General features: G+C 41.5%; 1 protein-coding gene across 4 annotated transcripts in view; it reads right to left on the bottom strand.

Moving 5' to 3' along the window:
- Window positions 1–1,246: 1,246 nt before the first annotated feature.
- ABL1 (ABL proto-oncogene 1, non-receptor tyrosine kinase) overlaps window positions 1,247–18,383 on the bottom strand; it is a 214,848-nt gene continuing 197,711 nt past the window's right edge. For all 4 annotated transcript variants that reach the window (XM_063432439.1, XM_063432440.1, XM_063432437.1 and 1 more), the window contains exons 6-11: window positions 13,835–14,012; window positions 9,175–9,359; window positions 7,153–7,305; window positions 6,869–6,958; window positions 4,251–4,412; window positions 1,247–3,958 (exon numbers count right to left, since the gene is read on the bottom strand). In XM_063432439.1, coding sequence (XP_063288509.1) covers window positions 2,325–3,958; window positions 4,251–4,412; window positions 6,869–6,958; window positions 7,153–7,305; window positions 9,175–9,359; window positions 13,835–14,012 — 2,402 coding nt within the window. In that variant the 3' untranslated portion in view covers window positions 1,247–2,324. The remainder of the gene's footprint in view (window positions 3,959–4,250; window positions 4,413–6,868; window positions 6,959–7,152; window positions 7,306–9,174; window positions 9,360–13,834; window positions 14,013–18,383) is intronic.

Raw genomic sequence — 18,383 nt, 5'->3', positions numbered from 1 at the left:
TATGGGTTGCAGACCACGGAAATTGAGGGGGAGTATTTAAACAATTTATAATATATAAAGTAAGGCACAGGTTGAAGGAAGACATGGCTACCAAAATCAGATTAGAGGCTTATAGATGCTAATCTCTCAGTAACTATGACAGCCAGAAAGGCCAGTCTGGAATTCAGAGCAAACTGACAGTATTTTTAACCTCTTTAGTGCCAGAGTGAATCCTTTTAGAGAGGAAGGTGTTGAAGGCAGCTGTGAGTTTACATTTATTTATTTTTTGTACATACCAAAAAACAAAAAAAACAAAAAACTTGTATATCCTTGTGAAGGGAAAAATATTTAAAAAAAAACAAAAAACAGCGAGCTGAAATTTTATACAGAAATATCAGAAATGCCTGTAAACGTCTTAAAAAGTGGGTGGGTATTCCCCAGATAGGATTAACATAATACAATATAATACAGATTTGTTCAAGAGGTTCCTCTGAAGGCAGGGTGAAAGAATACACAAGACAGAAAGTTTAATGAAAGGCGTCAGAACACAGAACTGCGGAGGCCACAACACAAAATGACGTGAGGTTAAACCCCCAAGTCTCCTGTCCCACGCTTACCTTTTCATTCATCGATCCTTTGGATCATCAGTAAATCACTAATCTCTTAAAATGTCTATGGTGTGCATCTACCTAAGTAATAGAGTGAAAGATCTCCTTGCCCTCAGCATCCCATACAACAAAAATGCAAATCATTAATAAGTATAACCTTCCTGGCATTTCATTTCTTTATTTGGTTTAAAAAAAAAAAAAATAGAAAAAAGGTTAATTGCACTTAAAACGGTGAAAGAAAATTAAAAACAGTCCTATACGAAGGTACTGTGCTTTTAAACTCCGTGAGAGAGTTACATTTCTAAAAAGGAACGTATCTGATGAAAGTGCAGATTAGGGAACAGTGCGCATACACAAAAAGAAATACAATTTTAAGTTTTAGAAGGCTACTTAAAAATGCCTATCTTGGCAAACAAATATTACGATTTAGTCACATTGTATGGCCATATTGTGTTAAGCCCACAATTACGTCACAGTAGCCCAATATCATTGGGTCCTACACTCATTTTAACATGGGAGATTAACATGCTAACTGCAACAACAGGAAAGCACAAATTGAGGAGATTCTTTGAAAGCAGTTTAATTAGAAAGTATTGCAGTTAGCATGTTAATCTCCCATGTTAAAATTAGTGTAGGAGCACCCATACTGAGGTACTGTGACACCGTGTTGGGCTTAACACAATATGTCCATATGGTGTAACTGAATCTCCATATTTGCTTGCTGAGATAGGTGACTTTAAGTAGCCTTGTAAAACTTAGAACTGCATATTTTATTGTATGTGCTGTTCCCTAATCTGTATTTTGGTCTCTAAGGCAGCACCAGTACTTACAAATGCATGATCCGGGTGTGCCCCCCAATTCCTCTTTTTTCTTATTTGATGAAAGTGTCAATTTAAGTGGATGGGTCAAAATACAATTCCGACCGAGAGAAAATTCAGAGGGTGATAGTGATGGAATGTTACAGTAAGTTATTGATTTACGTAGGTATTGGTTCATTTTTAGCAGGATTTCTACTGGAATGTTTTTGGATGATTAAATAAGACCATTTCAGTTTTGCATGTGCATTTCTCAGGAAAATGTCAAGACGTCTGCATGTAGGGAGAAATGTAGACTTTTTTTTTTTATCAACGGGTTTAGAACAATTCTTTAAAGTGTGCAGGGGAGAGGAAGATTGGTTACCGTATCAGTTCTGTATGTTTTTCCTCCTGGCCTAGTGTTTTCAAGATTTTTAGGCGACTTGTGTGAGGCACTGGAAACTGGGAAGAAGCAGTGTTGGACAAAGGCATTATTTTTGCACTTACAATACGGTTTGAATAAACAACCTGCAGTGCTGGCTTATGTTCACCAGAGGAAACCTCCAAACGCATGTGTAGCACTTAGAAATTAAGAATTTACAAACCTGTAGACCATGAAAGTCTGTGTCGGAGAAAAAACAGCAGTCTCTTTGAAAATAGGTAAAATGGAAGTGTGATCTTAAATAAAAATGTGCGTGTTTGGCCACTTACATTGCCTAGTGAGTTTGATTCCATGTACCATGGCACAATATCTGCTAGGGAACCACCAATCGAGACTCGGTATGCCCTGCAATTATCTTGGGCATTGGTTTTAAAAGCACCTATTATGGCCTTGTCTACCCCAAACTCAGCCAGTCAGAAGGGGGGTTGAAACCCTTTGACCTACGCCCTGATGTCCTCCACTCTTAGCCCTGCATAAACTCAAAATTATGGACCATTGATGCTACCTCTGCACCACATCACTTATCTCCTTGACAGAGGACAGCAGCTTGCTAAAATCCTGAGAAGTGGCGGGCCCACCAACACTGGAGGCTGCTGCAGGGCAGATTTGTAGGTCCCTGAGACTGTTCTCCAGCTTGCTGATAGCTTCCCGGAAAGCAAATTTGTTCCTCATTTGTTGAATGGAGTCTACATAGCTGGTGCAGAAAGCATGTAAATTCTTTGCGGCTTCAAGCACAGTACTGTGGCTAGCCATTTGTTCAGAATTACGGCTGATGGTGGCCCGCAGACATTCGGTACTCTCTAGCACAGTCTCCTTTGTGACTGCGCCGCTGTGAAGCTTCTCAGGAGGCTGGCGGGTTTTGCGTAATGAAACTCTTGTGGAGATTAGGGGAACAAATGCAGTGGTGGAAGCAGAAGGTTGCTGTGTTTCCCCACCGCCTCCTACAACTGTCAGAGCTCCTGGAACCTTTCCTGTTGGTTGTGACTTTGAGCTGGTTAGAAGACTCGATTTCTTTACATTATCTGCCGGACTTGTTCTTTGTTGATCATCATTCTGATTTGTGGATTTGTGTTTTTGCTCGCCTGGGCTGGTGTCTTGGTTGAGACTTTGGGATGTAAGCTTTGCAGATTTTCCTAAAGTGGATGAGGTGGTAGAAGACGTTGAGCCAGTGGAGGTAAGTGGTAGAGGTGGAGTAGGTTTAGACTTCAGTACTTTCATTTTGTCTTTTGTGGTTGTTTCAGATGATGGCTTAAGTCTCCTGAGACGAAGTTCTGCTTCTGCCTTCCCGGGGCATGAGGTCTGCTTGGTAGTTGGCCCAATGTCTGTTGTAACAGAACCAAGTTTTACGATCCCTGCATCTTCTTTTTGTAGAAGAGCAGATGTCGCAGGGCCACCTGGCTTCCTACGTGGTAGTTTGGGTGTAACACTAGAGGGGCTGGACCCAGAGCTGGGTTCAGTGTCTTTAAATACTTCATCAATTGACTCCTCTGTTTTTTTGGGTAGCCGAGGTGGAGGTGTAACAGCTCCTCGGGAGGAACAAAGGTCAAGTTTGGTTTCATTGCCTCGTTTGCGAGGCAGTGCTGGTTTCTCTGCCTTTTGCCCAGCAACAGAGCTAGATGTGTCCAATGCACAGCGAGATGAAGGTAGGTCCCTGGGAAGGGTCACTGACTTCCACTCCATTTCCTTTGATCCATGGGGCATGCAAGAAGCAGAAAATGACCTCAAAAAATGCCTGCTTGAGTTGCTCGCTCCATCATCTTCACTGGGAGGAACATGCTTGCCTGTCACTGTGCTGGATTTCTTCCAGTTTGGAGACAGAAAACCAGTACTCCCTTGAATAGATCCATTGGTGATTGCTGCCCCATTGCTTGGGTATTTTAATGATTCAAGTAGATCTCCTCCATTGCTTGCCTCTCTGCCCTCTCCTTCCATGGCCCTTCGTTCATCACGGAAGGAGCTGCTACGCTTTGGTGGTGCTGGAGCAGTCTTCTTTTTCCTCTTGATCAGGGTGCTGAACAGGTTGGGCTTCTTGCTATTTGGCAGTAGACGTTCCTCCTCTGGAAATATGCTTTCTCCTGCTCCTCTCTCCTTGCGAGGCAGAAGGGGAGACACAGCAGGCTCTAGCTCCAAAACATCTGCAAAGACAATAAACAATGAATATTCATGGGTATTAAAGACTGCATATTGCCTTCTGCACCGCATCATTAAATAATGCATGTTGATAAGTCTAACAAAGTAATGGTGTGTCAGAGGCTTTAAAACATACCAGTCTTTTTGAAGAAAGGTTGAAAAATTCTAAGACAGAAATTAAGCAGACCCTTAACTGCTTGTTATAAAACCAAGTTAGACACATTTAGATTTGGAGTTGTACAGTAGCCTGGCCCATCATTAGTTAAAATTAAAGAATCACCATGTTCTTTCCCTTACCCCCAGGTTCAACAGCACCTCTGCAGAACAAGGCGTCTGCAGTTTCATCTTTGCTCTCGGCAGTTCTCCGGGATGTTCTAGTCTTAGTTGGTAGTTCTGGAGCTTGCAGAGGGTTGCTCACAATCACCCGAAGACCTTTCTTCCCAAGCTCTTTCTCTACCTCTGCAATAGACAAAAAAAAAAACAACACATTCATTTATTTTATGCACTAGAAATAAGACAGCAGGCAAAATACATGCGAAGGGTCCCTAAAGTCCTCAAAGATAAGCGATACAATAGATGAAAATATAATGTAATAAAGCATTTTAAAGTCAGCCTTTCATTTATTCCAAACGTTAAAGTGCACCTATTGTGCCCAACATGACTCCGTGTTACAAATACAAAAAAAATATCAAAATTCTGTTTGCCAATATGCTAGAAAATGTTTGAGAATGTAAATCACTATACATTTTCTTCACCCTCTACTCCCTCAAGTGATGCAACAACATTCCATCGGCATTGGCTAGGAATTGTAAGACGTTATACATATTATTAAGAGGCAAGCTATCCATCCTTAGATGCCTTATTACGGGAGGGGGGAGAATTCAATTGCGTTTTTATTAATCTATAAAAATGCTGGTGATTTTGGCAGCTCAATGTGTCGTTTAAACCTGTATTAACATGAAGGTAAATTTGCCACCAGCCACAAAACGTGTAAACAACAGGGTAAATTTAAATGGGTACAGGCATGTCGGGAGAGTTTTAGAAGGGGAAGAGTGAGAAGATGGACATGTGCTCAGGACAGATGACAGAATGAAATATCACCAACTACGATACTCTGATTAACTGTAATATCCTCTGTCAACCACTATACTGGAGATTAATTGTTTGCATGTAGGCGATGACGTCTCAAGGCTAGCAAATTAAACCTTTCAATATTGCTTTGTCTGTAGAATGGTAAGGAACTTACCATTACGGCATTACACTCAAGTAAGAAAACAAATTTTTACCTCGTCTCCGTAAGGTAATGCATCATAATATTAACAACACATCATCTTCCCACTAAATGAAGAGTGGGTACGCTGGGGAAATACACTGCTTGTGCGAGCTCTGCCGTTGAAGCAGCTATCATTCTGTTGGGGAGACTACACACTGCGTTATTAGGTCTTTTATTTAATTGACTTCACTTTAGGTTTGATTTTAACCCCCCCCCCCCCCCCACCCCCAAAAAAACAACAACACACAGTCGGCAGGCCAGGATGCAGTAACTGGGGAATCATCACTCAACTATTTAGTGCAATCAATATTCGTGTCTTTCTCCTTGTGAAATCTTTACCTGTAAGGCCAAGTATCTTTTGCAAAGCTTTGTTTTATTGCTCACCTCCTTATAAATCTTTCTAAATAATGGCTGCCTTCCTTCTGCTGTAGTCTTCAATAGAAAGCTATTAATCCTACCCCTTCCAATCCTGGCATTTTAAGTCCTAAATACATTATTTATCTGAATTAAATTGTAAAATCCACTACCTCCTTCATTACAATGATTTTCAAAACGTTAAATGAGCTGTAAAAGCTAAATATAAAGCCTGTGACACGGGCCCTTTTATATTTAGGAAAGTCGTGTCTGTAAAATCGTTGCCGACAAGTCCGAGTTTTGCACTATGATTAAAAATGTGCAGAGATAGTTGCTATTGGCTTACTAGTCAGGCTTTGTGAGTGACAAAGTTAATGGTTGTATAGAAAGGCAATGAACCTTCACATTATGAAGACCTGGAAACCTATTTTTTTTTTTTTTTTAAAGAAATCCTTGCTGAAGTGCTTTACGTGTGAGGACAAAAGTGCCGATTTTTACTGTGCTATTTAAAATCGTTACAATTCTAAATAATTGCCAAAAAAAATAAAAAATTCCGTCTGACAGCCAGGGACGTTATCTGTGGAGCTAACAGAAGTGACAGACATGCCAAGCTATAGCAGGTCTGCCTTCATCACTAAGTCTCAGTGAGCCTGTGTAATAAAAATGCATGCAGGTCTTCAATGTGAGTATATCTACTTAACAGTGATCTTTAACGGGGTGGAGAGGGTCCATGCAGAGTGTCTTCATGGTGAGTACATCTACTTAACAGTGATATTTACAGGAGCGGGTGCGTGCAGGGAAGTGTCCCTTGAGGTACCCACTGCAGAAATATATATTTGGGAGTCTAGTCTGGTTTTGCACCCCTCCCTGTCACCTGTGCCTCATCCCGGGGCCCTATTTAGCCTTGTACTGCAGAGAGCCCCAGATGGAATTTTTTCCCCAAGTAAGTGGGTTAATCTCATAAGAGCAGACATTAGGTTGTTAGTGTAGGACCTGCCAAAGATGGAATACATTGATGTTGTGGCAGGCTTATGCAATGCATGATCATATAATGTAACTAAACCCCCATTATTTTTGCCTAGATTAGGTGTTTAAAAAAAAAAAAAAAAAAATCTTTTAACATTGAAGTTGCTGTTTAGTGGATAGGTGAGTGCGCTGGATCTTGTGATATATATATATATATATATATATATATATATATATAGATAGATATAGATAATTAACAGGCAGCAGGAAAAACAGAGAAAGGCACTTTTAAGGAAAACTTTGCCCATTCTTTGACTCTTACCATCAGATATACTTGACTCCTGGAACATGGTCTCGAAAGCTTGATGGATTTCGGCAAAGGAAGGCCTATCTAGAGGATTCCACTGCCAGCCTGAGAAAATAAATAAAACATCAGAAACGACAGATCCAGAGATAGTTCCCCAGAAGTCATTAACACACGTTGGTTAGGACGGAACAACTATAAGAGGATTACCGCCCAGCATGTGTTATAGAGTTGCCCCTCGGAGCTCATTTATAAGTCGTGGGAGCGGAAATTGGCACCCGTGTGTGTATATAGAGACGTACATTCTCTCATGAGTTCGTAGACTTTTTCTGGGCAGCCTTCTGGTCGCTCCATTCGATAATCCTTCTCCAGCAGTTCGTACACCTGAGACAGATCAATACCAGGGTATGGAGACATGCCGTACGTAGCAATTTCCCACAGCAAGACGCCAAATGCTGAAGAAAAAAAAATAAAAAAGTATTACATGCAGTAGGAGAGATAACTGTGGCCGCTGTTTTGCATAGAGGAAAGAGACCTGTATTAAATGTATTAAAGAGATACTCTAAACACATAACCATTGTAACCAGTTCATTGTAATGGTGACGGATATAAGAGACTTTGGGTTTTGCTCGCTAGTTTTTGAAAAACATTTTTCAGGTGGATTGAAAATCCAAAACAAAAACATTGCTCTCACAGCATGGGTAATGTTGAACTGACACCCCTATTATCTGTCCTAACCTGAATAATGAAATGCTCAACAATAAGGTCATTACATCCAGAATTGGCTGCATATATCATTGCTGCCCAATGCTTTAAACTGTTAACGTGGAGGTGAATCTTTTTCTAAGCATTTTCTAAGTAGATACAAAAGGGATCTGTCTGTATGTGCTCAGAGAGTCCTGAGCATCAAAAGTGGTTTGCCAAGGGGCGAAGCCTGACCTCCGAGTAGTCGCGGCTAATTAGCCAAACTACTTACCGGGGTGCACCACTGAACCTATTAACACCCCACTCGAGTCCATCGCGAGAGTTGGAATAGGGGAGAGGTGGGCCGCTCTTACCGAAACTAAACTTACCACGCAACTCACCTGGACTCCTACCCTCGGCGGGCGTTATCCTGGTCCCCCCTTGGTGGATTGACTAAAAGCCTCTCCAGCTGCACCTACATACCGCTTAAAGAAGAAGCCTACAGCGGCACCAACCACTCAAGATGGTGGAGGCCCTTCCATATGGGCCTCACCACGACTCCATCGACTGCAGGCTGGATGCTATATTCCAGCCTTCTGGGACAATCTGCTAGCACGCTCTAGAGCCATCAGGTACAAACAGCAGACGGAGAGGGAGAGGAGCCCACAGATGGCGACAGGAGGGATACCTTCGGGCAGCGCACCTACCCAAGCGCCTCACCACGCTCATGACCACCTACCTAGGTCGAAAGCCACTAGAGGCCTGACCTCTCGACATCGACCATACAGGCGGAAGATCCCACGCTGGTGGCGGCGGACACCACCTCGATCTTTCACCTGCCCCATGGGGGGCAAGGACTAGGCCACTAAGAGGTACAGAGTCCGTGAACAGAGGATGGCGGCTTTCACACAAGCCTGGGGCTGGAGGAATGCCCTACTCACCTGTTGCTCTCTGGTTGACCCCAGGCCCTCACTGGCATGCTCTCTGGGCCTACTGCACCAGGGAATCGGCTGACACAACCGCGGACCCGCAGTCTGACACATGACACCATTTGCTGAAAGCGGATGCTATTAATGACCGTGTCCTCATAGATGAACTCAATGCCTCTGTTTATATAATTTGCCCTATTAGCTAACTCATCTATAGTGTAGCACTGTGCAACATTTTAGGTCCCAGTGGTATAGAGCCTATTTCATACGATAGCTCAACATGCTTAACTTCACATTTAGCTACAGCTCTGTGTTTTCTATTCCCTACCACTGTACATAGCTATTCTATAATGAGGAGTGTTAAGTATCTCATACGCACCTGTGTTTTTTAAGTGACAGTTCAAAGGGAAGATAAGCCTACAGCTCTGTAACATTCACTAGCATGCTTTATTATTGTCTCATCTAAAAAATTGTGCTGTTCCATCGCAATTGTACACAACTAATCTATGAGTACCGTATACTGTTTTAAGCTATATGTATAATTGTATTATCGCATGCGCCTGTTTCGTGGTTGGGACAAGACAGGTGATTATAAACTTCTCGGCACTGCAAAAATAAAAATTTACAATAAAAAATGGTTTGCCAAAAACTAGGGGGAAAGGGACAACACGAAAGTAGACAACAGTGCAACACGGAAGCAGCACTGCTTACCCCAGACATCAGACTTGATTGAGAACTTGTTGTAGGCCAGGCTTTCTGGAGCAGTCCACTTGATGGGGAATTTGGCACCTGCATGGGCGGTGTACGTATCTCCAGTCATTAGCCGGCTTAGGCCAAAATCGGCCACCTTGACCAAGTGGTTTTCCCCTACGAGGCAGTTTCTGGCTGCAAGATCCCTGTGAAAAAAAAACAAATTCATTACAATCTGCATTTTGTGTCCTTGTTTGCTTTAGAAATCAATCAATAAATACATTTTAAAACAATTAGTCCCGAAATAAAGCAGGTATACTGCAATTGGTAGGGTAATGTCTTCGTGTTGCTTTGTAACTGGACTTCTAAGATTATCATTGGGTAAATGAAGTGAGAAACCTACGCGAGTGCTGGATTATAGATGGGAAGTGAAAATTGACTTCCTCTATAGCTTCTACACAAAAGTAAAAAAACAAAACAAAACACTACAAAAAACCCACACACATTATCACAGGACACGATCGCAGAATTTTATTTTTAACTTCAATCGTTATTACATCTCCAGCAATGATCAAATAGTCCAGTAAAAAAAAAACTGACATTAATTCATGCATCTCTCATATTCGAATAGATACCTCCCCATGGCTCTCACAATAGGCCCCATGGATAAATGAAAGCCCAGAACAGAAATTTGAATGATAATATCCTCAATGCTCGAGACGTGACCATCCGTCACTCAACCAAAAATGCAGCAGCATGTAGAACCTGGCTGTGAAGGCTCTATAACCTACAATTGTTAAGACTGCAGGTAAAGTGAGATGTATAGTAAACAAACAATTCTTCTAATAGAGAGAGAATATGTGACAACCTGATCATTCAGCATATTCTAGATAATGGTTCTGCTGATATCGAAATGCATACATTAGTATGTTTAACCTTACACGGATATTACTAATTCTTTGTTACTATGGCAGTAGAAATAAGAGTCTTTCCTTTAAATGAGCTAAACACATACACAAATGAGATGGAAAGTGAGCCTTTTGGGGCTCCTGCCAACATTAGAATGGTCTCCGAGGGCCCGAGGTCTCTCATTACATTGCTAGGAGCAGTAATTCTCCAGCAGGGAATGTGTAAGGGAAGAGCTAATTGCCGGCCTGTGAAAGGTCAGGAAACTTGAGTATTTCGTGGTACAATGTTTAAGGAGGAGATACCATTTTCAGACAATGCAGATAATACAAACACGTTGGTGGGGTGGGGGCGATGCAGAGTTAATAGCAGACACTGTATGAAATAATGTACTTTGGCAGGAATTAGCTTGGTCTGTACAGGGCACTGGGTAATAAGACTAGTGTTTATCCATAAAATTCAGTATTTAGCACTGCACTCTGATAAAATAATGCAAAGTTTAAAGAAACATTATAGGCACATAAAATCTATGACGTGGTCTGGGTGCCATACCCCTATCATTTTAACCCAGCAACTGAAGCATTCCTGTTTGAATACCAAAGCTGGAGAGAGGTGCTTCAGCCGAAATAGCAGTGTCAGACTATTTTAATAAGATGGTCTCCAAAGAGACCATTTGATTGGCGCAGCACGTTTTGCCACTCATGCCTACTAGCCTCTCAATGCTTTCCCACGAGAAGGCACTGGACTAGCAGAGATCATCAAGCCTGTAATCACAGCTAACGAGGTGGCGCTTTGGCACAGAAACAGCACACAGCTGGGTGTACGGTGAGTAAGCTCAGTAAACTTTTAAATCCTCACGGTTGGGCGTTAGGAATAAAAGTTTGTATTCCTAACGATATAGTGTTCCTTTAACCCCTTAAGGACCAAACTTCTGGAATAAAAGGGAATCATGACATGTCACACATGTCATGTGTCCTTAAGGGGTTAAAGATGCTTCAGCTTGTGTGTGGAAATATTTAAGAAAATTTTAATATATCTACTCTAAGACGACCTACACAGAGACAATGCCAAGCCATGGATAAACTCTGAATATGGGTGTACCCGCTGTGTTCACTGCGTAGATGGTTTGTAGACTGGATGAAATGACAACTAAGGGCAGGTAGAGAGGAGTGGACTTCCATTTGCAGTTTAAACAGCTAAAGGCTGCTACTATGGTCAGTTCTAGTCACCCACCAACCCCACCCTACGATGGATGTGCATGCTTCCAATTGTCCACCGTGCATTTTCAGGGTATGCTTAATGACCACAAGTATTGAGACGTGAAATGCTCTGCTCACATTTCTGGTACTTAAAAACAACTGGAGAGAACGATCTTACTTTACAATTCAATTCAGAATTTTATATTTCTTTGACAATCTTTATTTGTATTGATTTTATCAAAGTTGTACAAGAAAAAACAGCAGGCCAGACAATCAGCCCTAAGAAGCAGTCAAAGAACAAGCAGCGACAAGCAGATACGCATCAGTATTGGGAACAAAACAAAGCGATCCTGCACCGTCAACAGGAACCAAAGTGACTGACTGTCAATACAGATTCTTAAACATTCAACAAAGTTGGTTAAAAACTTTTTTCTACATGTAGAGTTCAACTTTCGCAAATTTTGAGAGTGAGAAAGAGCTAAGAACAGTGGAGGGAGAATGCCAAAGCGGTTCTGAAATGTATTAATCGGGATGCCATTTCTTGAAGTCTTGACGCAGAAAATGCCATCATGTCGCATGTAAGCATAACTGCGCTTGCTAGTTTTTTTTTTTTTAATGTAAATCTGAGGACAGCTTGCTCTTTTCTTTAAACTATTGCCTCTCCGTTAAGTACAGGCCCTGCTGTGTGTCAGCTCTTAAGCATGCCAGCTCCAACAATTGTTCAGTAGGAACTAAATCAACAATACGGAATAGCCCAAAATGAAAGGTTTCAGCACTTAGGTTTAGAATGTCCGCATTGAGAAGCAGTAATTTTGTGATGGGCCACCTATGAAAGTAATTATGTTTCCTAAAAACCAAGAAAGGTGAATGTATGTGTACATATATATTTTTGGGATATGGCTGTAAAAGTAGCCTTAATGCATTTTGTGTGGGTTGATGTTGAGAAATATATGATGGCATTATGCTAACAAAAATACTCCGAGATCTAAATTTGACAAGAGCTACAAGCAGACTGACGTATGCAATTTGCGGCCTTAAGGTAATGTTTACTTAGAACACTTGAAAATGTTACTGTATAAAAGTTTAAAGTAAAAAGTTGTTTCCTTCTTTAAAAGATGATAAAGTGACAGTTTCTCATTTCTTTATTGTTTCATGTTGCCCCAAATACTTTAATAGTGGTTTTGCACTTGTGTTTAAAGGGACACTGTATGCACCCAGACCGCTTCAGCTCATTCTGAGAAACTGCAATAATTACTTCTGAGGTTTAACTCCACCTCTAGTGGCTGTCAATCAGACAGCCACTAGAGGGACTTCCTGAATTAAAACTGATCTTTGGTCAGCTATCTGACGCCAGCGTCCTCACGCTCTGTATGAGGACTTCCAGTGTCAGATTATTCCCCATCGGAAGCATTGAATAATGCTTTTCTATGGGGGAATCCTAATATGAGCGAGGTCATTGCCGTGCATGCGCATTAGGTCTCCCCCGCCGGCAGACGTGGGCGGGGCCTGAGTCAGCACCGAGGGACAGGATTCAGGTAAATGACTGAAGGGGTTTTAACCCCTTCAGTGCCGCGGGAGGGGGCACTGTGGAATTCTATAGTGCACAACATGTCATTATCACGTATCTATCTGTGCAAGAATCACTGTAAAGCTGACCTGCCATAATCTTTTATATTTATTGAAAGAGCTAAAGAGAGAGCAAACTCTTATTTTGAAATGCCTGATCTTTAAATATGAATTGCAGAGAAAGCCAGCAAAGTAAATCTTGAAAAGGTTAAACATAAACAAAAGAAAAGAAGAAAACATTAAAGTGAATACTATGCCTTTCTGATCAAAACCAAAGGGAATTCGTTGCAATTGTCTTAAATGCACACTACAGGGCCAGGAACACAAACATGTATTTATAGTGTTAAAATCACTATCTAGCCTCCCCTGGCCCCCTAAATAAAACCTTTATTCCAGTCTGCTGCTGCTGGCTCTGCTTCTGATCTGCCTGATTGGCTGACATAATCGGAAGTGATGATCTCAGCCAATCACAATGCTCTGAAAAGACACGGTTTACTGCAAAAAGCCTGAAGGGAATTATTATACTCACCAGAACAAATACAATAAGCTGTACTATTGTGTCCTGTTAATATGGCACCTAAACTTTTGAGCGTGCTTTCAATCTCGTTTAATAAAAAGTTTCAGTCTGCCATGCCCCCATGGCTAGGAATAATCTAAATCTAAGCATACATATTTGAACAATAGATCATACCAGTCATTTTTCTAAATTGTTACAATTCTATGCCTGAGTGCGTTCCAGGACATATTTGAAAATCAGCTGAATTTCAACTAATTTTTCCTTATAAAACATATTCTATATAAAATGCCCACATACTGACACTGCATGCTAAAAGGAAGCACAATCGCAGGATGTCTCATCAAAGAGACTGTGCACCAATTTAAAGACGTACAGCTTTTATTCTGAGATGGAAATTTGAATAACACTGGACGTAGTGTGTCTTTGGCCACATATTTATCTATTCCCTCCCTGCAGGAAAGATGTTTAGGTGTGATCAGTTAGGTTGCCCCACCTGTGGATAAAGTTCTTCTTCTCAAGGTACTCCATGGCTGATGAGATTTGCGTCGCCATGTGAAGCAGCACCACAGCGGTGACCTCCTGTCTGTTGCAGTCTCTCAGGTAATCGAGCAGGTTCCCACACGACATGAATTCTGTGATTATGTAAAAAGGAGGCTCTCTTGTACAGACCCCTAAGGAAAGACAAAGGTTCAGTTCCAGCCTATATTGAGCCATTCAGTACACTGCAGTCATCCTACAAATCAGTCTTAATAATCATAATATGCAACAAGAACATAACAGTACCAATCTCTGTACAGTGATACTCAAGTGAGAAAGCATACTTGACTTAAAGAATTTATCCAATTCGGCTGTTTTAGACTGAAATGTACTTTGAATTCTCACTTTAGTGAATAACCATAATAGTTTATAGGGTTTCATTTGAAGTATGTTCCTGCTGCTTTAAACATACATATTCACAGGGACTGGATGGAAATATATGGCTTAGTAATAACTTAATATAAAATAGCTTCATTTTCAAAAGCAGGATGACAAACTTAAAAATGTAAGTAAATGTTACGGGACTTGCTTGCATCGTGATTTACTCCTGCAAGACGCCAAGCAGTAAGAGCACAGCTAAAATTCAACATAATGTCAGACAGATGTCAATTAGACAGAGGGAAGTTTTCTCGACTCTGCTATGAATTATAGTTCAAATCAGAACGCTGTGAAGCAGTGATAACCACCCTTGTACCATACACCCTAATGTGCAAGGGGAGCAGCACAAAGGTGTTTTTTCTGAGCAATAGTCTTTATTTTATTTATGAAACAGGGGTGAGCTGCTGAAATTAAAAAGGGACTACTCAACGTTACATAAATGTTTAAGTGTTCCTTTAAGCAGAATCATAAAGCTCACTTCATTAAAATGTTATTAATTATGTTAAACGCTCTACTGATTCATTAAAAGAATACTTCAAGCACCATAAACACTAGAGCAAGCTGTAGTAGTTCCGATTCAAGCAGTGGTCAATGGCTTCAATTGCTTGACTTCTTATTTAGGGTTCACATGATGCTGCTCCCAGCCCCTTTCTGCTAGGAGATTCTCTTGGCTCTCCTGAGCTAAGCCCTACTGTGATAGCACTTAGTTCAGAGATCTTTCAGCAGGAAGGGGGGTGGGGAGGGCACCAAGGCAGTCCTTGTTCCTTTAACCCCTTAAGGACCAAACTTCTGGAATAAAAGGGAATCATGACATGTCATGTGCCCTTAAAGGGTTAAGATTATGGTGATCAGTGAAGAAATAATATTTCTGCAGAATTTACATGAGCAGCCAGTTTTTAAGGCGAATTGTTCCTTCTCTTGAATTTACACCACTAAACCAAAAAAAAATGAAATCATCTAGAGAACTTGTGTTAACCATGAGATGTTCAATTTTCTCATAAAATTTATATTAGACGTTAAGCAAACTACATCATAATCCAGTTCAAACAAGGAAAAGCCATGACTAACATTGCAAATTAAAAGGTGAAAAAAGAAACTGTGTTTAATTTTTCATCTTCTGTATGCTTTCTAGATGCTGACTGCTTGGTGCAAAGGACAGAACACTACGATAGAGCCCATAGTGCCTATTTGCAGGATAAAGAGTTGTGAAGTTCTGTTATTATCACACCTCACAAATACATATTTGTTAAAGAGATACTATAGGCACCAAAACAATTAATATAGCAGTTCTGGTGTATAGATCACGCCCCTGCAATCTCACTGCTCAATTCTCTGCCATTTAGGACTTAAAGGACCACTATAGGCACCCAGACCACTTCAGCTCAATTAAGTGGTCTGGGTGCCAGGTCCATCTAGGGTTAACCCCGCTTGCTGTAAACATAACAGTTTCAGAGAAACTTCTATGTTTACTTTAGGGTTAATCCAGCCTCTAGTGGCTGTCTCATTGACAGCCGCTAGAGGAGCATCCGCACTTCTCACTGTGATCTTCCCAGTGAGAAGACGCCAGAGTCCATAGAAAAGCATTGAGAATGCTTTCCTGTAGACAGACTGAATGCGTGCGCGGCTCTTGCCGCGCATGCGCATTCGGCAGAAGAGTTCCCATCGGCGAGGGAGCCTGGCGCTGGAGAAAGGTAAGTGTTTAACCCCTTCCTCCCCCCCACCATCATGGCAGCTAGAGGAGCTTCTCACTGTGATTTTCCCAGTGAGAAGACGCCATATCCATAGGAAAGCATTGAGAATGCTTTCCTGTGGACTGACTGAATGCGCGCGCGGCTCTTGCCGCGCATGCGCAGTCGGCGGACGAGGGAGGAGAGTCCCCATCGCCGAGGGAGCCCGGGGGGCCATGAGGCCATGCACAGCCTTTCTAAACACTTCCTGTAAAGAGAGATGTAATGTTTAAACTTCCTTTATTGCACATTCTGTTTAATTTAGAACAGGGCTTGATAATTTTTCTTTGAATCTATGAGCCAGCTAAAAATAAGTTAGGAGCCAGGATTTTTTTTTAAACTTACAAAGCTTTATTTTCAACGACAAAAATACAATTCTTAAAGAGACACCATGGTCACCAGGACCACTACAGCTTAATGTAGTGGTTCTGTTGTCTATAGCCTATCGTTGCAGACTTTTCAATGTAAACATTGACTTTTCAGAGAAAAGGCAGTGTTTACATTGCTGCCTAGTGATACCTCTAGTGACAGTCAGTTAGACAGCCCCTAAATGCTTCCTATCTCAGTGCTGCAGCACCTACATTAAGCACCTCAACGCTCTGCATTGATTCAATGCATCTCTATGAGGAGATGTTGACTGGCGCAGGGTTGTGCAGCGCATGCGCATTAGTATCTAAGTGCTTTTGTTATGGGAAAGCTATTGATTGGCAAAGATAGTAAATAGTGATTATCTCAGCCATTGAGGCGGGGCCAGCTGTGGGGACAGTGGCAAGGCGTGGAAAAAAAAAAAGGAGAGTATAAACAGCATTGCCACATGATCGGAGGGGGGGGGGGGGCTGGTCACCTAAACACACACACACACTGACAGACGCACACAAACACATTATTTTTTTTATTCAATTCTATTCCACCCAGCCTCCCTACATTTGAGAGAGCTGGAGTGGACCGGTTTTCCTTGGGGTGCAGTGGGGGGTTAGCTGGGAGACAGTGAAGGCGGGTGGCTGCGTGTATCGTGAGCGTGGGAGGGATCTGATCTCCCTGCTCTTCTCCCATGTGCGCCGCTCAGTGATTCTTGGGCCGGAGTGACATCATATTCTGCCTCCGGCATCAGTAAACAGCGTGGGTGGGAGCCTATAGCTCCTACACCGTCAACCTACAGAATGCGCACCCGCCCGCCCCCCGCTTCCCTCGGAGGGACTAGGCTCACAAATCCAAGGTGCAAGGGCTAAATTTGTCGAGCTCCGATTTAGAATGTCTTTTCTCCTGCACTGTTAATTGCCTGCTAAAGCCTCTAGTGTGTGATTTAAGTTCAATTTCAGTGGATAAGATAAAAAAACTTCTAAAGTAAGTTTAAGATCTGATTGAAAAGTTATCAATTGTTCCATGTTGGCTATGTCAGCCACAGCCAGGGGAGGTGTGACTAGGGCTACATAAACCGAAACAAAAGTAATTTAACTCTTAAATGGCAGGGAATTGAGCAGTAAGACTGCAGAGGCATAATCTATACACTAAATCATTGTTTAAGCTAAAGTTGTTTTAATGCCTATAATATCCCTTTAAATATATTGAAGAGTAGAAATAATATTACAAATCATGGGGAGTGACCGTTCCTCTTTATGTTTAGCTATTATTTAGACTATGACCCGCTTGTACAGTTCATTCTGATGGTCTCTTGCAGTGAAAGGACCAACATAATTTATATTCGACCCTGATAAGCTTTTGTAATGAAATGATTATAAAGAACAATAATCTAAAGTACTGTTATTAGCGAGTTTCGCTCGAATCTGAATGGAATTACTCTTACTATAACAGCTTGAGGTCTACCTCATGCATTGATCGTACACGTGCCCCTTACAGGACTTAATGATTGCTGCTGCCAAGCTACACTGTTTCTGAATTCTTTAGGGATTCAATTTAAAACTCTCTCTCTCTCTCTCTCTCTCTCTCTCTCTCTCTCTCTCTCTCTCTCTCTCTCTCACAAACCGCTCCCAAACTGTACCACAACCTGCATATTACTCATAAGTAGCAAGTACAATCCAACTTGGTGGCTGTAACGCTTACTTTAAAGGACTTCGCTAGGGCTGATCTATTATCCAGAAATGCCTTCCACTGTTCTATTAGACGTTTCCCAAGTTTATAATCTTCTTAAGGTTTACTAGAGACCCACTTCTTTAGAGAGGCAGATCAACTTGCATAGCAATGTCTCTATCTCTGACTCAACCCATGCATCTTGTCCTCCCATTGTGTGCGGTTAGGTTATAACCCTTATTTTCAACAAAGCTACTAATTCAATTCGTATAATGTATATAATTTACGTATATTTGATACGGCTTGGAAACCTGGCAATTCCCCTTAGATTCTGTTCTGTATATTTGCTATGCTAGAAAATAATAATAATAA

Source organism: Pelobates fuscus, chromosome 9 (assembly GCF_036172605.1).
Source record: "Pelobates fuscus isolate aPelFus1 chromosome 9, aPelFus1.pri, whole genome shotgun sequence".
Classification (NCBI taxonomy): domain Eukaryota; kingdom Metazoa; phylum Chordata; class Amphibia; order Anura; family Pelobatidae; genus Pelobates; species Pelobates fuscus.
This window is presented reverse-complemented; position numbering and strand designations above follow the sequence as displayed.